General features: G+C 47.1%; 8 protein-coding genes across 8 annotated transcripts; 4 read left to right on the forward strand and 4 right to left on the reverse strand.

The window, feature by feature from the left end:
• Nucleotides 1-618: 618 nt before the first annotated feature.
• Nucleotides 619-3,861, forward strand: F5891DRAFT_37028 (dihydroxy-acid and 6-phosphogluconate dehydratase). The gene is made up of 22 exons (XM_041371581.1): nucleotides 619-833; nucleotides 894-972; nucleotides 1,028-1,052; nucleotides 1,108-1,151; nucleotides 1,202-1,229; nucleotides 1,281-1,303; nucleotides 1,355-1,434; nucleotides 1,481-1,506; nucleotides 1,559-1,571; nucleotides 1,624-1,663; nucleotides 1,719-1,727; nucleotides 1,786-1,990; nucleotides 2,041-2,134; nucleotides 2,182-2,261; nucleotides 2,314-2,557; nucleotides 2,610-2,904; nucleotides 2,964-2,986; nucleotides 3,043-3,145; nucleotides 3,197-3,203; nucleotides 3,257-3,352; nucleotides 3,408-3,616; nucleotides 3,669-3,861. The coding sequence occupies exons 1-22, from the start codon at nucleotides 748-750 to the stop codon at nucleotides 3,729-3,731; spliced, it is 1,872 nt and encodes a 623-aa protein (XP_041229833.1). The 5' UTR covers nucleotides 619-747; the 3' UTR covers nucleotides 3,732-3,861.
• A 2,553-nt stretch (nucleotides 3,862-6,414) lies between these two features.
• Nucleotides 6,415-8,384, reverse strand: F5891DRAFT_1170945 (uncharacterized protein). The gene is made up of 8 exons (XM_041365522.1): nucleotides 7,936-8,384; nucleotides 7,753-7,880; nucleotides 7,576-7,699; nucleotides 7,352-7,519; nucleotides 6,997-7,295; nucleotides 6,828-6,948; nucleotides 6,665-6,726; nucleotides 6,415-6,613 (listed from the first exon to the last, which is right to left on the reverse strand). The coding sequence occupies exons 1-8, from the start codon at nucleotides 8,176-8,178 to the stop codon at nucleotides 6,541-6,543; spliced, it is 1,218 nt and encodes a 405-aa protein (XP_041229834.1). The 5' UTR covers nucleotides 8,179-8,384; the 3' UTR covers nucleotides 6,415-6,540.
• Nucleotides 8,385-8,901: 517 nt separating this feature from the next.
• Nucleotides 8,902-9,993, reverse strand: F5891DRAFT_1013662 (uncharacterized protein). The gene is made up of 4 exons (XM_041360800.1): nucleotides 9,829-9,993; nucleotides 9,604-9,766; nucleotides 9,226-9,545; nucleotides 8,902-9,171 (listed from the first exon to the last, which is right to left on the reverse strand). Exons 2-3 carry the CDS (start codon nucleotides 9,684-9,686, stop codon nucleotides 9,320-9,322), a joined length of 309 nt encoding a protein of 102 aa, XP_041229835.1. The 5' UTR covers nucleotides 9,687-9,766; nucleotides 9,829-9,993; the 3' UTR covers nucleotides 8,902-9,171; nucleotides 9,226-9,319.
• Nucleotides 9,994-11,078: 1,085 nt separating this feature from the next.
• On the forward strand, nucleotides 11,079-12,698 carry F5891DRAFT_1140693 (uncharacterized protein). The gene is made up of 9 exons (XM_041364896.1): nucleotides 11,079-11,282; nucleotides 11,335-11,341; nucleotides 11,401-11,460; nucleotides 11,512-11,695; nucleotides 11,747-11,770; nucleotides 11,823-11,876; nucleotides 11,926-11,950; nucleotides 12,011-12,327; nucleotides 12,376-12,698. The coding sequence occupies exons 1-9, from the start codon at nucleotides 11,219-11,221 to the stop codon at nucleotides 12,436-12,438; spliced, it is 798 nt and encodes a 265-aa protein (XP_041229836.1). The 5' UTR covers nucleotides 11,079-11,218; the 3' UTR covers nucleotides 12,439-12,698.
• Nucleotides 12,699-13,689: 991 nt separating this feature from the next.
• On the forward strand, nucleotides 13,690-15,178 carry F5891DRAFT_1013668 (uncharacterized protein; the record flags this gene model as incomplete). Its single annotated transcript, XM_041360801.1, is given in 9 exon segments — nucleotides 13,690-13,757; nucleotides 13,773-13,787; nucleotides 13,874-13,933; nucleotides 13,985-14,168; nucleotides 14,220-14,243; nucleotides 14,296-14,349; nucleotides 14,399-14,423; nucleotides 14,484-14,800; nucleotides 14,849-15,178. 9 exon segments carry the CDS (start codon nucleotides 13,693-13,695, stop codon nucleotides 14,909-14,911), a joined length of 807 nt encoding a protein of 268 aa, XP_041229837.1. The 3' UTR covers nucleotides 14,912-15,178.
• F5891DRAFT_37253 (uncharacterized protein) lies at nucleotides 15,052-15,677 on the reverse strand. Its single transcript, XM_041371595.1, has one exon. It carries the CDS (start codon nucleotides 15,503-15,505, stop codon nucleotides 15,191-15,193), a length of 315 nt encoding a protein of 104 aa, XP_041229838.1. The 5' UTR covers nucleotides 15,506-15,677; the 3' UTR covers nucleotides 15,052-15,190.
• On the reverse strand, nucleotides 15,644-18,733 carry F5891DRAFT_1013676 (uncharacterized protein). Its single transcript, XM_041360802.1, has 12 exons — nucleotides 18,400-18,733; nucleotides 18,199-18,341; nucleotides 17,935-18,132; nucleotides 17,806-17,882; nucleotides 17,674-17,753; nucleotides 17,449-17,624; nucleotides 17,315-17,403; nucleotides 17,157-17,260; nucleotides 16,388-17,103; nucleotides 16,138-16,340; nucleotides 15,854-16,087; nucleotides 15,644-15,799 (listed from the first exon to the last, which is right to left on the reverse strand). Exons 1-12 carry the CDS (start codon nucleotides 18,560-18,562, stop codon nucleotides 15,748-15,750), a joined length of 2,235 nt encoding a protein of 744 aa, XP_041229839.1. The 5' UTR covers nucleotides 18,563-18,733; the 3' UTR covers nucleotides 15,644-15,747.
• Nucleotides 18,734-19,028: 295 nt separating this feature from the next.
• Nucleotides 19,029-19,454, forward strand: F5891DRAFT_1013677 (uncharacterized protein). Its single transcript, XM_041360803.1, has one exon. The coding sequence runs from the start codon at nucleotides 19,043-19,045 to the stop codon at nucleotides 19,328-19,330; it is 288 nt and encodes a 95-aa protein (XP_041229840.1). The 5' UTR covers nucleotides 19,029-19,042; the 3' UTR covers nucleotides 19,331-19,454.
• Nucleotides 19,455-20,402: the final 948 nt, after the last annotated feature.

Genomic DNA, 20,402 nt, shown 5'->3' on the forward strand with positions numbered 1-20,402 from the left:
ATCTGTTCCGAAGAGCGGTGATAACCAAGATTCTGAAAGTCGCATAGATTTCATTAGCATTCCAAGCTTTCTATTTAACTAGATCGAGTGAGGCGAAGTGACCATCAGTGGAATACGATGTTCTGCATAGATCTGTCAAAGCTGTACAGTGCCCATATGGTGTCACAGCTTGGTCCCTTCTGTATGATAGTGCAGTGATGCACAGAGCCCCGGCGGGGCCCCAGTGGAGCGACTCAGCTGAGTCAGCTCACCTGATCGAATGGCTTCTCCGATTTGCCACTGTGAAAATTTCTGTTTCTCCTCCCTTCAATGTTACTCGAAGTTTTCTGTTGACAACCTTGAACCGACCATTCAGTTTCTGTTATCTTCGATGGTGAAGTTTTAACACTATTAGTTATACAGACTCGTTTCTGTCGAGACACGTACTAACTCACTTCAAGGACTTATCCCATCGTACTATCGTCAGTCCTACCATTGGACTGCTATTAGTAATTCACTAGCACGAGATGGCCAAGGTTGGCCTGATATAAATACCACGGGATGTCGAGAATGTCGAGTGACGTAGCTCTCTCTCAAGGAGGCTATCAGAAGTACTGGTCATGAGTCTACTTACCACTGTCGTGCAAGGGTGGATCCCTAATTCTCAGCTTCGGACCGTCGTGGGCGTAGTTGATAGTGTATAATCTATTCGGCTCAGGTCATTCATGGGTCATGGGACGTCGAGATCGAAGCTGATTCGGCCCGACTATGACCTTCAATATAAGAGACTTGGTCATATACGGCCCTATCAACATCCACCTTCATTCAACACCAGTCATGTCTGGAGTAGAGATGTAAGTTGATCACACACCAGGACATAGATATCATGATATCTCACTCGCAACGATATCCAGTCATTCCGTCCCGCGTGCTACTGGGGCACCCACCCCTGCAAAACTTAACAAGATATCTTGTCAGTTGACACAAGACAAGGTATTGACTACTGGCTCCTCTTGCTTCCATTTGCTGACGTTCGCTGCGCTTGAAGTCTCGGGGAGGTGCCCAGGCTATGTGTAAGTCCTTGCCCCGAAAGATATCCTTCGTGCGATTGATAAAGGTGTAATATAGTATATGCCGTCGGTCTGACAGAGGGAGACATGGAAAAGCCTCAAGTATATTCATGACCGCTTGTGGTTTTCACATTGCCTTGACTATTCACTAGATCGGTATTTCACCCATCTGGTGGGAAGGTAATAATACTACTCTTGTGTGCTATGTTGATGCTGATGTGTGCTTTGCAGGTAATCCATGCAACTCTCATCTCGTATGTTTTGCTCCCCATTTGCAAGCGTCCGGTAAACTGATACCGGTGTAGCTTGATTTGTCCAAAAAAGTCAAGGAGGGCTGCACGGAGGAAGGTTTGGTTGGCTTGACCTTTAATACCATTGGTGTTAGGTGTGTCTGGTCATCTTCTCGATAAGTATGTACTGAAGTTAGGCAGTGATGCTATTACAATGGGAACAGATGGTAAGGTGTCTTTGATAAATTTCCTTTGGCGTGTCTGATTGCATCTATTCAGGGATGCGGTACTCGTGCGTATAATGAAAGTCATTGGTATGATATCTTGTTGACGTAGCATACCAGACTCCCAAGTCGTGATCTCATCGCGGACTCTATTGAAGCTGTAAATGACCTCGCTGAGGCTTTAATTTCACGCTAATCTGGTTTTTGTTTATCAGGTCACACTTGTGAGAGGCTCCATCATTTGGTAGTCTCTGAATGCTCAAGTTATCTGATTTTTGTAAGGCGCAACATTACGATGGCAATATCTCGATACCAGGTTGCGACAAGAACATGCCTGGTGTCTTGATGGCCGCTGCTAGACACAACAGGCCGACCATTATCGTGTACGGTGGTACGATTCAGGTCGGGACGCGCCATGTCGACTGCCCTTCCATGGGGTACGAGAAAGGCGGGACTGTCAACATCTCAGACGCCTTCGAGTCTTATGGTGGGTGGTTATCCGGCTCCAAATGTCCCCAAACCTTGAACTGGAGTCAGGTGCCTATGCTGTTGGCCTCATCAATGATGAGGAGCGATTCGATGTCGTCAGACATTCATGTCCTGGCGCTGGTGCCTGTGGTGGTATGTATACGTACGTGCTCTGTTGCTTTTAAGCAGAAACCTCCTCATATGTCCTAGGGCCAACACCATGAGCTCTGCTCTTGAAGTCTTGGGCATGTCTCTTCCCTACTCCTCGAGCACACCAGCAATGTACCCTGGTGAGTTAGAAAATACTTCTGTTGCATGTAAAATTTTGAATTCGTGTATCAGAGAAGGCACAGGAATGCTTCAAAGTCGCCAAGTATATGAAACGTCTTCTGGAGCTTGATTTGAAGCCCAGAGATATCCTCACCCGTCAATCTTTCCTGAATGCAATCACTATCGTCAATGTCCTCGGTGGCTCAACGAACGCTGTTCTTCACTTGCTAGCTATAGCCCGTGCCGCCGATGTTCCCTTAACTATCGACGACTTCCAGATGATTTCAGACAGGACTCCGTACCTTGCCGATTTGAAGTACTTTCGTATTCATGATTCGATTGCGTTCTCTCACAGTAAACATCGTCAGGCCATCTGGAAAGTATTATATGGAAGACATTCACAAAATTGGTGGCATACCAGCGATCATCAAATACCTTCTCAAGAACACCGATCTTATCGATGGTAGCCAGATGACTGTTACCGGAAAGACCCTCGCTGAAAACCTCGTGGATGTTCCGGAGCTCGACTTCGATAAACAAGACGTCATCAAGAAGCTGGACGACCCCATTAAACCCTCTGGTCATTTGACTATTCTCAAAGGCAGCTTGGCTCCTGGAACCGCTGTCGCCAAGCTTACAGGGAAGGAGGGTTTGCGCTTTGAGGTTATTTATGGTTATTTATTGATTCTATGTCATAACTAACGGATACTGTGGCGGTTCAGGGTGTCGCCAAATGCTTTGATAGGTACGGTGTAACGCGAAACCTTATGTTTAGCTTGCCTCATATACTTCATCTTTAAGTGTGCACGACTTTTATCCTGCACTTGAGCGCGGAGACATCAAGCATGGAATGGTCTTGATATTCAGATATCAAGGGCCGAAGGGCGGGCCAGGAATGCCAGAGGTTGGATGTTATCCTTGACATTAGTTCTTGCATGCTCACATTCAACTGCAGATGCTGGGTACAGTTGTATTTTAAACGAGCCCTAGAGTCCTCCTAATCTTTTACGCACAGGTCCCACCGCCGCTCTTATGGGTGCTGGGCTGGGCAACTCGACTGCGCTAATCACGGATGGTCGTTTTTCTGGAGCATCCAGAGGTTTCATCATTGGTGCGTCTTTTACGCAACTTCACTTGAAGACAAAGGCTTACTTCCGATCTACCAGGTCACGTCGTCCCTGAGGCAACTCTTGGTGGTCCAATTGCTCTTGTGGAAGACGGCGATCTCATTGCCATCGACGCAAAGAGTAGGACCATCGACTGGCTAGTGGGCGAAGAAGAGAAAGTACGCCGAAGAAAAGTATGGGAAGTCTCAGGCAAGAGCGCCCTCAGGGAGCGGAGAGGTATCTTGTTCCGATACGCCCGTGATGTTGCTGTGAGAGCTTTAGTTTGATGATTCAACCTCGCTTGCTGACCATGATTTACAGCCTGCTAACGAAGGAGCCTTACTGCGACTGAGATGTCTTTTGCCATGGTATATGAGAGGATAGCGAGACAATTGAGCAACGTGATCAATAAGCATTATGCGTCAAGTCAAGCATGTCAATATTTGTAAATACAGAAGCCGAATATTCCACATGATTTTGGGCCTCTATATTGGTACAATCAGGGGTCTGGACTTTGAAGTGATTGCCCCGACGCACTACTGAACAAACGTACGATCCAAGTATACATAACCTTGTAAGTCATAACCATAACGGCTGGACAAACTGTCATCTACAGTCCAACTGAAGACGTCCTGGTTGGGTATATGATTGTTCTGAATGTGGTCTGTGAAATAAATGTGCCTAGATATGACAACGTCTGCACCGGAGCAGATCAGATGAAAACCATGTCATACGCAGCACGCCGCGTTGCAGCCAGCTGTAGAGTTGAAGTTGGTGATATGATGTGGGCGGGACGCAGGTAAGATATGACATGGTCAGAGGGATAGGCGGGCAGAAATAGGTGCGCTTGTGTTCAAGTGCAGACTTTGCGACCGTGACAGCAAGGACTAGATCTTGAAGCTTCGAAGAACCATTAGCCTAGTTGTCGCCGTGGCTGCAGATCTTGAAAGACTGTAATACAGCACAGCAAGTTTACTGCTGTCGGTTGATTTGCAGAACGAGGGGTTGTCCATTTCGTCTCAGATCAAAAACAACGAGGTTAAGCAAACAGCTTGAGTAGTTGGGCTGGGACCCAGTACGGGCCGCTAGATGACCATGTCATGTATCAAGATGGATAGCTGGATATCGTGTTCAACCATCGGTATATCAGATATATCAAGCCTCGGTAAAAGAAACGCGATGTGAACGCGAATAATGGGAGGTGAGTGAGGAACGAATGTACGGTCCGGCCTCCGAGTCGCCGAAGAACTGTGCCGGCTCCTTCCGAGTCTGAGAAAGCCAGTGTCGATGCTTGAGCTTGAACTTGATTGGGCACAAAGCAAGCACAAAGGATCGTAATCTTCCAGGCCTATTCGTTTGTCTAGTGATCATATCACGGAAATCCTGGAGAACCCTAAAAGGGGATTGTATTGTGAATGAAAGTCACAACGTTTTGCTTACAAGGCCTGAGGGACGTAGATGTTCGCTACTGGTAAGTGCATAACTTCCAATGCCAAGGGTTAATAAGCATGCTCTGAATTTTTGCCTTTGACGCTCACCCATAATATTTAAGATGTCCACAAATTCCTTTGTAGTGGCGTAGCGGTACACCCGTCACCTTTCTCCCCTTTCCCAGCAGTCGTGGAAGAGTTGCACATCCGATGCTAGAGTTCGTGGTGAATCAGAGAATTTTCTCCCATCAAGGACTGACTTACTGCTGAATCTCATCACCTCGTATTCACCCTCGTACTTCCTCCGTCCGACTCTTCACTGCTCGCATCAAATGCAAATGAGGAAACGGCTGGCGGACGCCGTTCTGGATTCGACGGACAAGACCAGTCTCTTCTCCTGGTTAGTTTTCTATATGTCTATGAAATTGAGTTAGTTACCCATTCCATTCGTTGAAGAGATTAGCTCGCCTCTATCTTGAGCATGCCCGGGCATCCAGCCCTGTGCCTGACCCATAGTCCAGGATAGTACCCGGAGCGCTTGTCAAGGCTGATGGCCTTCTGACATCCGCGGCACCCGGCTCAGCGTGTGTTGTGTGTCCTGTGTGTCGCAGCGGGGAGGTGAATGACTGAGCCCATAAAACCCGACCTTACAAACCAACGAGTGGTCATCGGTGAGGCAACTGACCGTGAGCCAGTCGGTCCCAACTTTATAAACGAAAACGACCGGACATCCGGCCCTGCCGCAAATTAGCGTGTGGGTTTGGGCGGTCGTTTGTTTTATGGGGTTGGGTTGACTGGCGATGCAGTCATTGTCTGTTGATTGCACGGCGGCTGAGGGACTGGCAGTTGACTCTTGCATTTGTTTTACTGGGGGAAGTGCCCTTCAGATGTAGATGAGGAATTTGTTGCAGTGGCGCTGAAGTTTTTCTTTTCTTTTAAGACCTACCTCGGAGTTATATTGTTCACCCTCAAATACACGTGGTTTTTTCATTCCGATCTCTGTCCATTGAGGTAATGCACCCTGTGTCGATAGTACTAACCAGCTTAACAGGTACCTCTGTAACACCTGGACTCGTGAATACCCCAACGTGAAGGTATCCCCCCACCGATTCATCATAAGTTGGGTGACTGACATCTTCGTAAGTGCCTGTAAGGTACACATGGTTTTCCAAGGCGGACATCTACATTCATAAAAGTCATTCATAGCAGGTTAATGCGCTCTCTGATTCTCGTTACTCTTCTAGATTCCAAGGTTTTCTGAGCTGTGGAGTACATCTTCTCGTCGTGGAGGTGAACATCGTCTGACATGAACAGGCTGGAAAAACACAGAAGCACAGACGCACGCTGGCCACCGCCAGAACACTCTTCGATTTTCCCACATGTTTGAAACTTCTTTAGGCCTACAATGGGGATGGTGAAGACACCTGATCATGAAAGTGCCCTTCTTGCGGGTAGTCGGTCCTGCTGTCATCTTCTTGTCTAGCGTCTTTACATGCATAATGCCAGATTTCGCACATGTAGTTCCCGAATTGATGAGCAGGGCTTGAACTCAGGCATACGTGATGCATCACTTCAGTCGCTCTGTTTCTTTGGTCGATAGGACATCGATCGTAGCAGAACGAATTTCATCACTATTTCTTCATCGATTCTAAATGAAACGTCGTCTCGTGGACTCCGGAAATACATAAAGGTGTGTGGACATCCTTAGTTTCAATGATACACAACAACAAAAAACGGCAACAGGACGGGCAGAACATGTTCCCTCACTTCAACAGAGACCAGCGCGTTGTCTTGCTCTTGTCTCGTTCATTGCTCCCCTTCGAACTCGTATACATCCTTACACACTATTCAGTGTTGGGTGAGCAGGTGAAAGTCAAGGTCACGCACTGTCTGAGAGCGGGATGCGGGAGAGCATCGGCCTTTGGTAGGCGGCGTAATCTACAGACCCACTGAGAGTAGAACGCGGCCAGAGCACCATCAGCGTTGGATAAGGGTCAGAGTTGTTGAGCTTTCAGTTTAAGACTGCTAGTAAGGTTCCACAGTAACATACCGTCTTCTGGACGTGGAAGTTGCGAATAAGGCTCATTTCTTCAGTTCTGGGAACGGAGTCAATTGAGGGTTGTGTGGCGCAATCTTGCTGAGAAATCTGGAATCGTCGTTTGCATACTCGACTTTCGGCTGTTAGGTGCCATTAGCATACAAAATACAAATATACTCACCAATCGATAGAGCAACCAGCTTGGCGTTGAAGCAAATTCTTGGGGCGGCTAATGTGATTAACAGCGCCGCAAAAATGGCATGTATATTCAACTCCAAGACGTGTCTTCTGTTGAAAGATGACCCTCATGACGATCGTCGTGCCTGCTTGAATGCTTGGCCATCTACGACTTGCGAGTTGTGTTACTTGCTTGTCGTCATCAATGCACAAATCGTATTGTCTTTGCTTCATATACCGTCTCTGAATTTGAGCTTGGGTCGAGTTGTGTTTGAATAAAAGCTGGAGCTGCTCATTGAATCGCTAGAGAGAATTGGATGAGTAAGCTTCCCCAAGGTGGATCTTATAGCGAGCCTTACCTCAAACGAGTCGCAGACGTCCATCGGTATTGGATGCAAGCGGCCCGTTGCGTCTACAAGTGTAACAAAGCCAAGTGTGACGATCGGCCCCACAGGGGACTGCACAGGGAAGAACACGCTCCCAAATCGCATCAAGATTTCGTGTTCACTTTGCATTTGAGATGACCACTGACGAAGTGTAATAGTGAGTGCATGCAAACAATCTTGAGAGAGTAGAACACAACTGAATAATCCGCAAAATAATGGTCGATTTCGCTGGAGCATTCAATGATAGCTTGCGTAACAGATGTATATGCAAGACCATGGTTGTACAACCGTGTTACTTTGGCATATATGTCTTGCAGCATCCTAAGCGGACTTGACGTCAGGTAAATTCAAGAACACGTCAAGAAAGCATGTACCTAATCATGGCGTCCCTTCGGTGCTGTTCGAAGGGATCTTGGGCGGTTGGGGCGTTGCACAGATGTGAGCTTAGTCGTTGAAGTTGTGCCCTTAGGCGATCTATGTCTGCCTTATTCTGACTACGTATCTGTGACGACGGCCTTTGAATCAAGAAACATACTGGTAATAAAATAAACTCTCACGTATATGGCTTGAAGGATTGACAATAATCCACTGATAGTAGCTTGTATCGGAGGACCAGCAACCGGAATTGCACCTGCAATTGTGGCCTGGACGATAGGCGAAATTATCTGAGCCATGTCAGAAGGTGTACGGGCAAAGGAATCGCCACTGCAAGTTGCGGGGCACCTCGAACGAACTGCGATTCCTTTTAGGAGATCCAAATCCTTGAAAAAAACCTTGATCAAAGCCGACAGAGAGGGCATTTTGGTCGGGTGGGTTAGACGATAGGTAAGAGGGAATATGAGACGTAGGAGAGTGAAGAGAATTTAACAAGTAGCTGTAGCCTGTGTGCGTACAACACAGCCCAACGTACTCAAGCTATACTTATGCTTGATATTGACTTATTGTTGCTTGCGGCTCGGCGCCGGGCGGACACCCTTGTCATGTCCAATTTTTCTCCTAACCTCTCACGGACTCGTGGCCCACGGCTTCAGCGCCCAAGATAAAATCTGTATGTATATGAAAATACCCAACGCTAAACGTTAAAACGTCAACCTTTGATGCGGACGCGATCTCTGTTATTGAGCTTTCTGTGTCTTCTTGAGTGAGATCCTGAGGGTTTTTGACTGCTATTACCGTGATGGTGGTTATCACAGAAAGCATTGTTTAACGGGCATCAATTGGACTCGTGGGTTTTTGATTTAGAAAGATGATTCGGATACTGATGCGTCACGGTGGTGTAGCGTTTACAGTGAAGCTAAGGTATAGCACGGGTATACCCGCGGGTCGGAAGATCGACACTGTACCCGTACCCGTACTAACCCGCGGTATAGCAGCTCCTACTTATTTCGTACGATGTAACTTTCCTCAAAGAAAAGAACTGTATATTTCAATACAATTGCTTCCGAGTTAGCTGGATTGACGACAGTACTTGGCGTAGTGCATAGCGATGTGATGGAGTGAGTTTTCACGTTATAACTTCATGGTTGCATGGTTCAATAGTGGCATTGCTACAAAATTTATCAAAAGTACATTCCCAGCGTGAACTGGCGCGCTGTCAGTAGTTCTCTGACCGACCCAGATGCTTATAACAACCAGAGGATGATGAGCACAGCCTGATCTGGGTGTGTATGTCGCACGTCACAGCTTAACGGGTCTGGGTTGCAGAACGGAACTTCTGCTTTCCATTCAAACTAATGGTCCAGCGTACGTCGGGTCCGCGATGTCCACATTGCCTGTATATAGTGTAGTTCGGTCTGTTCAAAATTTCAGAATTTGCGAGGGGGTAGCAACACGACAAACATCTTCACCGTTTTATAATTCTGACATTTGCACATATTAGATATGTCATGGTGTGCCGCGTGTATGATTCAAGACCTGATATCGACGACCATGTTATTGTTGCTAGACGGATATGCGTACGCTGTGCTGGTTGAGTTCCTTGTCTCCTTGCAAGATGGCTGGATCCGGGGGTATAATGTATGGCTCCATCTCATTGGTCTCTTTGGGAGGATTCCGATTTTTCGATTTCCGGCGTTTAAGTAGAAACCAAATGAGGCCGACAATCCATGCAATGGCCAGCACACCTCCACATACGCTGCCAGCAATTATTGGTGTCAGAGCCTTGTTTCTAAGTACGGTGTGAACTCAACATTTGAATGTTTGTCGAAGGGCCAAAGGACACGTACCCATTAAGGGAAGCAGCTTCAGAGGAGTTCTCTGCGCGAGCTGCTTGAATTTTCGTTGCAAAGCCATGTTTCTCCCACTGCATGTCTCTCTCGCCTTATGTTGAGCGGTAGGACAGATCGAGTAGCCTTCAAGTTATGTTTGAATTAGTCCTCGTATTCTCTACTATGGAGCGATTCTTCAAAGTCGGAGGATGTGGAAGTGAAGAATATATGTGCCTGACTCACGAGCAATTCTCAATGCCGCAGTGAGACAGTGGAGAGCTCCGCAAACTCCCGAGGCCCGGCGGCTGTCTTTAGCCTTTCTTGATTTGAGAACGGAGACCTTGGGGTACGTATCGATACTATCCCCAAGTCTGTCTTATTATGTAGTTGGGTTGCGTCTGTCAAGCCCGCCGCATGGTGTTACAATCATCCATCCGCCTGCCGGCTGTCACCTCCGATCCGAGTCTCTCACGCTTGCCTGACTTGTCTATTACTCCCTCCATGTTGGCATATTTCCTACCCCCCCGCCAATACCATCATAAATTTCTTGTCTGCAGTCATCAGTCTACGGTTGCCACGTCCCCGGGAGGTGAACCGAACAGCGACGGCAAGTTGAAAGGACGACGGGATTGGCGTGACAGCGGTTGGGACAGATGCAGCGGGATGCGTAACAGTGTCTGGCGTAGACAACAGGGTGCTTTAAGACAACAGACGGACCTTTGACTGACCCCCGGACCTTTCTGGGCAAATACCCCCAAATCGCCCAGACGTGTCCGCCAGACTTTTCGTAAGTCTGCGCAGAATTCATACAGACTTTGTATAGACTGGTTATTTCATACATGTCCTCGGTTTGTTTTCCTCTTGGAATCATTTTACGACTATCGTCCATTTAGAATGCCGTCGCTTCTTCTAATAAGTACCGCCCACCTATGTCGATCACTTGGCCCTCCGGCGTCTTTGGTCATCTCCAGTGAACTGTCAGCCAATGAATGGAACTTTGGTCTCCACCAGCGTCTTGTACCGGAGTGTCAACGGGTATCCAGTATGCACTTGATCGCAGTGCAGCAGTATACCATTGCCATTTTTTTTGGTCAGTCACTGCCTATATTTGTGGCGCTCCGTCAATGTTCCTACTTGCAAGACACTGCGTTATGAATTGACGCTCACAATATCGACATCGATCCTCAAGCCGAGTCGTTTCAACATCCCTCCCTACAGACTTTGGATGAGACTCGCCTGAGCTGGAGAATCTTACGGATGCCGGAGTTGTCGCCCGCATCGGTTTCTGCATGCTCCCTTGCATCAATCAAATTGGCTACTGCAATTAGACCAATAGGACGGAGGTGTCAATGGACACACCCAATCTGTAAGTCTTAGATGAACATGTTGGTTATCGGGAGCATATTTCGGGTGGGCGTAAGGCGTGTTTGGCAGAACGGTCTGAAGCTGGTGCTTTTGTACAATGATACCGCATGCAGCTGGTTGATGTCGTTGTTCTTTGTCGCGGTTGACTGTTATGATACAGTTCTTGCCGACCGCAGCTAGGCTGCCAGATGTGGATTTGGTAATGCGACCAAGCTAGCCCATCGATCGCCCCTAAACACCCTTTCTCACCTGATTGTGACAAGCAAAAATGTCACTTCCTGCCTTGGACCGCATGTTTATAACTGCAGTATGGTTACAGTGTATAATTTATGGTATGCATCCTTATTCAGCATATCGATTCAACACTGATGTTCCGCTCGACAGGAGTCAAGTGAGTTGAAAGGGAGAAAGGACCCTAAAGGCTTACACTGAGCTCATTTTCATTGATAGCTGCGTGCTATTTGGCGTATGCATGTATGCCATATTTATTCGGAACAAAAGGGCGCATTGGTTCGTGCCATTACTTGTCCAATTATTTGCCGGCACTCACCTTTGGATCAGGATTGTTCCACTTTCATGCATTTTCCACTTTTCAATCGCGACAGCGCACCTCATCATTTCCTTTTTATATGCTCTGCGGGGCCTCACAGATCCTGCTGTAATATCCGTCCCTAACGGAAGTACCTTGTACTTTGCCAGTGTTACAGCCTTCTGGTCGACACTGACAATATTGTATCTCTTCAATGTGGGCATCATCATTCTATCGTGAATCGCACTTCATCATGTCTTCTTTCAGGTTCTTGTTCTGCATTTCCTGCTAGTGAGTAACTACTTGCGTGTGAAGGTGTTGAACCTAACACTTGCGACAACAGATCTGGAGGTTTTATTTGGTTTGGAATCGTAACTTGATCCTTGCTATCATCCTGGTAAGATATCATTACTTGTCGCACTTTTGACGAGTGTTGAGATCGCTAGCTCATTCTGGAAGTTGGACACATCTGTGAGCCTGTTTACTTGATTTGGTTGGCAGATTAAGCGCTGACATTACTCCCCTGCGTAGCAACTGCTTTAGCGGCTTGGTCTATAGTCACTCGGTCCCGTGTCACATTTGCATCGGCTGCCTGGGCTTTGGCGACGGCTCTTTTCATACTCAACCTCGTTCTCACTATTTGTCTCACGTCCGGGATCGCCTATCGTCTTTGGCGCGCGGGAGTTGATACGTTTGGTTTGACTGGTCATAATGCCTACAAACCTGCCATATACACCATCATCCAGTGCGGTGCAATCTATACCAGCAGCATCGTGGTAATATGCGTTCTACGCCTTTCCGGGAAACCAGCTGGTCTCGTGGCACCTTACGTCGGCATTCAGTTTGCCGTGAGCATTTTATACTTCTTCTTCCTACATGGTCTCACATCCTACTAGACCTTGACCCCTCTTCTTCTCATCGTCAGTCTTAACTTTGGCGTGAGACATAACGAGACATAGACGGAACACGCTTCGCTCGACCAGTCCAGGTCAATATCGCCGAGGAGACCCGTACTTGCTATGGCAATACCATGGATCTATGACTCACCCGGAAGAATCAGAGACTGCGTGCATATGGTGGTAATGAAAAGGGACAGTATTTCATAGGTTTTTCTTCTAAGGAGACATCAGACACTGGGACCCACGTTTGTTCAACCAGTACATGCTAAAATCACCGAGGAGACCCGTACCTACCCTCCTGACACCGTGTATCCATGGCCTACCCGGAGGAATCAGAGCCTGCATGCATATGGTGGCAATGAAAAGGGATATTAGCTAGGAGTGTCTCATAGGTTTTTCCCCGCTGTCTTCAGCCTTTCTTGATTTGAGAATCGAGACCAAAGGTCTAGACTATGGAGTACGTATTCCCAAGTCTGTCTCATTAGTTGGGTTACTTCCTGGAAGTCTGTCAAGCCCGCCGTATGGTGCTACTATCATCCCACTTACGGTCAACATCCATCCCGCCTGCCTGCTGTCAGGATCTTTACCTCCAATCTGAGTCTCTCACGCTTGCCTGACTTGTCTACTACTCCCTCCATGTTGGCATATTTCCTACCTGCCCACCAATACCATCATGATTTTATTATCTGCAGCTCCCAGTCTACAGCTACCACGTCCTCCCCCCGGGAGGTGAACCGAACCGCGATGGCAAGCTGAAAGGACGGAATTGGCGTCACAACGGTTGCAACATATGCAGCAGGATGCGCAACGGTCTCTGACATAGACGACAGGGTGCTTTAAGACAACAAACAGACCTTTGACCGACGCTCGGACCTTTGTCGCCAAGTACCCCCATATCGCCCAGACGTGACAGTCAGGCTTTTGGTATGAAGTCTGCGCAGACTTCATACAGACTTTGTATAAACCGGTTATTTCATACATTTCCTCAGGTTATTTTCATCTTGGAATCATTTTCTGAATGTCGTCCATTTCGAATGCCGTCGCTTCTTCCAATAGGACGGAGGCATCCATGGACACATCCGATCTGTAAATCTTAGATGAACGTGTTGGATATTGGGAGCATGTTTCGGGTGGTAAGACGGTCTGGTGCTGGTGCTTTTGTACAGCGATACTCATGCTGGTTGATTCGTTCGTGTCCTGTCGTCGTTCTTTGCCGCGGTTGACTATATGATAACACCACAGTTGATCGGATTTGGCAATGTGACCAAGCTGACCCATCGATCGCCCCTAAAAACCCTTTCTCACTCAAGCAAAATGTCACCTCCTGCCGTGGACCGCATGTTCATAACCTCAGTATGGTTACAGTGTATAATTTATGGTATGCACCCTGATACAGCGTATAAATTCAATGCTGATGTTTCGCTCGACAGGATTCAAGTGAGTTGAAAGGGAGAAAGGACCCTAAGGCTTACACTAAGCTCATTTTCATCGATAGCTGCGTGCTATTTGGCGTGTGCATGTATGTCATATTTATTCGGAACAAAAGCGCACATTGGTTCGTGCCATTACTTGTTCAATTATTTGCAGGCACTCACCTTTGGATCAGGATTGTTCCACTTTCATGCATTTTCCACTTTTCAATGGCGACAGTGCACATCATCATCTCCTTTTTATATGCCCTGCAGGGCCTCACAGATCCTGCTGTAATATCCGTCCCCTACGGAAGTACCTTGTACTTTGCCAGTGTTACAGCCTTATGGTCGACAATGACAGGATTATATCTTTTCAATGTGGGCATCATCATTCTATCGTAAATCGCACTTCATCATGTCTTCTTTCAGGTTCTTGTTCTGCATTTCCTGCTAGTGAGCAACTACTTGCGTGTGGAGGTGTTGAACCTAACACTTGCGACAATAGATCTGGAGGTTTTATCTGGTTTGGAATCGTAACCTGGTCGCTACTATCATCCTGGTAAGATATCATTGCTTGTCGCAATTTTGACGAGTGTTGAGATCGCTAGCTCATTCTGGAAGTTGGACACCTCGGTGGGCCTGTTTACTTGATTTGACTGGTAGATTAAGCGCTAACATTATTCCCCTGCATAGCAACTGCTTTAGCGGCCTGGGGTATGGTCACTCACTCCCGTGAGATCGATGAACCGATTGCCTTGCACGTGGCGACGGCTCTTTTCATACTCAACATCGTTCTCACTATTTATCTCACGTCCGGGATCGCCTATCGTCTTTGGCGCGCGGGAGCTGATACATTTGATTTGACTGGTCATAATGCCTACAAACCTGCCATATACACCATCATCCAGTGCGGTGCACTCTATACTAGCAGCATCGTGGTCATATGCATCCTACGCCTTTCCGGAAAACCAGCTGGTCTCGTGGCACCTTACGTCGGCATTCAGTTTGCCGTGAGCATTTTATACTTCTTCTTCCTACATAGTCTCACATCCTTCTAGACCTTGACCCCTCTTCTTCTCATCGTCAGTCTTAAGTTTGGCGTGAGGCATGATCAGGCATAGACATTGCGGAACACGCTTTCGCTCGACCAGTCCAGGTCAAATATCACCGAGGAGATCCGTGCCTGCTATGGCAACATCGTGGATCCGTGACTCACCCGGAAGAATCAGAGATTGCGTGCATATGGTGGCAATGAAAAGGGACGGCATTTCATAGGTTTTTCTTCTAACGAGACATCAGACACTAGGACCCACGTTCGTTCAACCAGTACAGGCTAAAATCACCGAGGAGATCCGTACCTACCCTCCTGACACCGTGGATCCATGGCCTACCTGGAGGAATCAGAGTGTGTATGTATATGGTGACAATGAAAAGGGATATGAGTATCTCATAGGCTTTTCCTTTTGACTGGAAGGAAGGGTGGACGTGCTATTGCGTCGGTATCTGCATCGTGAACTCGAGGAGTGAAGATGAAGAGTCCAGGAAAAACTGATAACGTTGGACATGTAACAACCGTAACGTTTGGTTACAGCAGTAAAGAAGGAAAACCTATCTTCGTTTGATTGAGGGCTGCCTTGGGGAGATGGTACAGCACCAAGAACGACATGAACAATAACAACTCCAGTCCTTATGACGCGTCCCGAAGACAATATCATAAGAGATACAGACAATGTAGGACTTATAATATCCACCTGTCAATCATAGATTGGCATATGTTGGCATACTTAAGGAACCATCCTTTGAGAGTTACTGTGGATCAAAGATCGAGCTCGGTATATACTTAAGCATTAGGCTAGAGATGCAGACGACGTACGTAACCGCTGAGTTATGTGTTAAAGGTCGTATATACAGAGTGAAAGATGAAGGGGAGCCTATGAAAAATTAAAGCGCGATAAAACTACTTTACTTTATAAAAATCTGGGCCTTCATGTGGAGACTTGATGTCGTGCCTGAAGGAAAATCATTAAGTAGTGGATTTGGGCCATTGACAAATGCTTATTTACTTGACTTTGATGTGCTGCTTGACGCCTTCCAATAGGAAAGTCCGATCTAAGCCATTGCAATGTTGGCAGCGATATACCGACTTAGTAGAAGGTTTAGACTTCTGAGTCGTGCTTGGTTTTGAGGGCTTCTTGATCTGAGGGGTAATGAAGAATTTCGTTGCTGGAGGCGGTTTCTCGATGACACCCTGGTCATAGCTAAAGTCAATTCCTTCAGTCGGAGTGGTGATTCCATGCCTACTACGCGTCAAAAAAGGTAAAGTGAAACAGAAAAGATTATGACTTACGATCGCATATGTTTGATCACCTTAGCCTTTGTAGTGGAGTCGCGGTGGTATACATTGTATTTATTACAACGCCACACTTGCCGAGCGGCTGTGGGATATTCGGGCGCAGGGGAACTTTGAATGACATGAAGTTGGGCAGTACTCAATAATTCCCAACGAGGTTCTTCGTGCGATGGACTTTGATCCTCGACATAATGGAAGACCTAGAAGATGGTAAGTACAGCATAAAAATCACAAACATCAGACGAACGCCCTGACGCCAGTTCATCGCCATCCGGTAGGATCCTCCATTCTCTGGCTTGGGGGAACAGTTAGAGCAGAAAAAGCGACACTGGAGGTCATCCATTGTGGTCGCTGTCGTTGTTTGGGCATCGAGACCGACCAAGCTTAACAAAGAACGTGCAGCGGCCACCCCACGTTGAGAGACCGAAAATGTGCAAGGTGATGTCGACATCATTGCGTAACTGGATCGGGGGCGTTGACTGTGAGAAGACCTTCCGTGATGCTGTACTTTGTCCCATGTAATCAATGGGAATGACTGCGGGTAGGTGCATTGAAAAACGGAGGTTGCCAGCTGCAATAACATATCATCAGGGGCGTCGATTCCTTGGCTTTGTGGCGTCGTGGTATCTTGCACTGCATCAGTGGAGAGAGCAAGCAGTCGCGTCAGCTCAAGCTTCTTTTTATGCATATAGTCGGCACAAAAATCGGGAATTTTTTCGGCGAAAGCATCGCTGCCTGTGTCCGCAGTGGGTGGGCTTTTGATAAATTCTGCAACGTCGCATAGCTCCAAGAAATCTTCGGAAGAAGGTGTGATACCCTGTGGCAACGGCCACACGTATTTCTGGTACATAGTCAACAGTTCAGACTCCCGGATAGACGACACTTTTCTTTGCCTCTCGAGGCGCCATTCTTCCTGCAATTGAGCAAGCTTGCACTCAACTTTGGGAATCAAACGCTTCCAGCCTGCAAATCAACAATATAAGGACAAATCTTTTCAAATATCGTAGAGCACTGACGTGCGTCGGTAAATTCCTTATCTAGTACCCCATAGTGATGATTGTCGAACATGCGCTCAACATCCTCAGCATCATGGCCGAGATAGACCAGTCTAGCTTGAAACCTAGGATAGAGGATCAAGACGTGATTGGATGACGAGTCGATAGAATTTACTTACAACTTTGTATTTTGGCTACGAAGCTCATCAACACAGAGCGATTGCTGTGTACAATCATTGGCGACCGAAGCGTCACAGACTGCTATATGCTTCGAAACTGTTAGATTTAGTAAAACGACTGGTAGGGATCTTACATTGGAATCAGAATCAACATATTTCTTGCGTGATTGTTTAAAGTCTTCTAATGCTTGTTCGGCACCTGGTTTGAGATACACCTCCAACTCTTCTGCCATTTTATCTATGTCATCTGACCAAAACAACTTGCAGCCCAAGTCAACAATATAATCATGGTCATGATCCTCAGCACCGACTGCGCAGAAAGATCAGATACAGATAAGTCATAGTAAGACGACACCCACTGCTACTGAATGGGATCAAATCCAGAATGATCAGATCGTATTCAGGAAATGCGAATGGAAAGGCCGATTTGCAGACTAGGCTTGACGGATCGTTGGCCAGATAAGGACGTGATAATATAAAATAGTGCTCACTTTTCATTGAGGCATGGTTGACATACTCTGCGCCTGATACCGAAGTCTATATCCCACACTCTCTTCTTGCCACATTCCTGAGCTTGTGGTCACGAAAGTATAAAAGATGTAAACAGAGACCAGACAAACGTAACAGTCAGAACCACCAAATAATAGGTCAGCCCATTCCGCCTCAGACATGCCAGGCATGCAGTCAGGAACACCACCACGATTGACGCGAGCAGCTTTCCAGACTGAGACTGCGTGGTTAGACGACAGTACTTTATGGAAAGCTTTATGGGCATGGAACAGATGTAAGAGGTCCACCGGCTCCAAGAAGCTACAAATCTATATTGAAGCGGAGGTCAGGCAAATAAAATGCATGTGCAATGCTCATTAAAATGATTAACTTACCTCGAGAAGAATATCGATTGGCACAGTAACGATGAGACTTAGACTTTTCTTTCCTCTGCCGGAACGTTTTACTGCTAGTGCTGTTCCTATATCGGTTCCTCTGCCCGTCCTGACGCGCTTTGCTACGTGTCGTTTGTCTGGAACTTTGAAGCAAAAGTTGGTGAGCAATTTCGCGCGGATAAAAAAAAAGACAGTGATTACTATATGTCTCTCCGCCATAGTCACCTACAGCTTCTTCACCTGGCGCTTCGCTCAGGTTGCCATGCTCGCTACATTGGCTACTACTATCTGAGCCCGTGTCCAGGTCCGTTAAATCGGGGTCCGTGCCCGAGTCGTTATCATAGTCGCCGTAATCCCGCCACATGTGAAGACCGTCGAGAGGGTTGCAGATAGTTACAAGTAGACACCAGCGACCAAAGACGCCTACGACGGGGCTGAATGTAGTATAGAGCGAAACTGAGAAAGTCGCGCTTTATGATGTGGCTTCTAATTAATATTTTTAAGTTCCGTCATTGATGCCGAAGGTGACGAGAGGTCGCCAGATCAGATAGGGAAATAAGCGTACTCATATGGTAGCGTATTTAAGCTGGCCCGAGAGTCGCGGAAGGTTTGGTCAATTCGGAGGTTTAACCGACGGGCAGGGGCCAAATCAAAAAAAGACTTAGGGTCCACGTAAGTAATTTTCATCAAAAACAACATTTTTGAATTGATCACACGGAGACTGACCATATTGATGCGAACGCTCGGTGCTGGATGCTTCACGGTGGATTGTTGAGTGGTGCTTGTCTATAATAAGTGAGATCGTGCGGACTTTGAAAAAACACCGGCGGCAACACGATTCACCATGATAGAACTTTCTGCACCCAGAGAATGGCTCAATTCAACGACAACATCTGTGACTTATCCGCTAGAAAAATACTCGCATTCATATCCTACAAGCTCGCCATCGAACTCTCAGAACCCTGCAATGGATGCAGAATGGCAACATTTCGTTCACCCTGTTATTAACCTTATCTGGACGCGAAGAAATCTTCCGCAGGAGATCTTGTCTCTGTCCGCTTTCGAGTGGTATGGAATTTCGATAGCAACACCAATAGCATGGGTGTCGATCAGAGAGAGATTATCCTTGTAGGCTCTTACTGTGGGATAACGAATCACACTAAAAAGTATATCCCTCCAGGAGGATCTTGATTTACTCTCCTTCTCATCCATCTCAAACTCGAGGACAAATTCTGAGCAACCCGACCATGGCCTTCCTCTCAGAGCTGTCTACGCTGTTGTTGGAATTTGATATCTGCACTCGAGAACAGCAGACTCGACCTTCCAGCCGGTACAATATATGCCGTTCGCTCAAAACTTTTTACCAAGTTATGGTTTTTTTAGGTATATCGGCGCATTCAGATCACATTTACCACTGCAACGAGCGCGGCTCAGTTCATCGATGCTGTACGACCTGTTTGTCCTTGTAGATTGAATCTGCAGCCGCAGCCTCCGGTCGCTCGCATCGCCACTGTAGCTACGACATGCCTTCTTGACAACATTTCCCGTCGAGGTACTATACTGTCTGTTTCACAAGCTCGGCCATCAATAGGCGAAACTCCTCTTAGACCAGTATCGACTGCACTTCAGAAAATCCATCATCCGAATCCAATGTACCGACCTTCGCACCATCGACGCCGATTAGGTTTACGCCTGTGTCTCTGAGCAGTAGTTCTACGAAAACGACATCCATGGCTGCAGCCTCTCATGACAGTACCTTCGTCACACCTCCAGAAACACCTCGGATGACCATCCCAAAGTCTAGCCAATGCCAAGCACTGCCTGGCTCCATCAGTTCTACCAAAGGCTCTTTACCTGATTCTTCCCAGCCATCCTCGTCTACTCGCAGTATTACCATTAGAAAGTCGCGATTCAACTCGGACCCAGCTTGTTACATCACTGCACGACACTCCGGCCCTCCACAAGCTATCCCATGCAGAGCTAGAATCCATCGTAGCCCAAGTCATCAGAGAGGAAGGTTTCGTCCAACTGGTAAGCGCTCTCAAAGTCGTCGGATGAAAGAAGGCATAACCTCAGATGGCGCTGCTAATCGGATCTCCCAGCTTGCTTCCTTGGACACCATGTGGAGCGTGAAGGGTCTACTTGGTCAATACTGCCTGATGCTCTTGAACGCTACCCATTTCTTGCTATCCTTTGAGTATGTG

Source organism: Suillus fuscotomentosus, assembly GCF_016647785.1.
Source record: "Suillus fuscotomentosus strain FC203 chromosome Unknown F5891scaffold_10, whole genome shotgun sequence".
Classification (NCBI taxonomy): Eukaryota; Fungi; Basidiomycota; class Agaricomycetes; order Boletales; family Suillaceae; genus Suillus; species Suillus fuscotomentosus.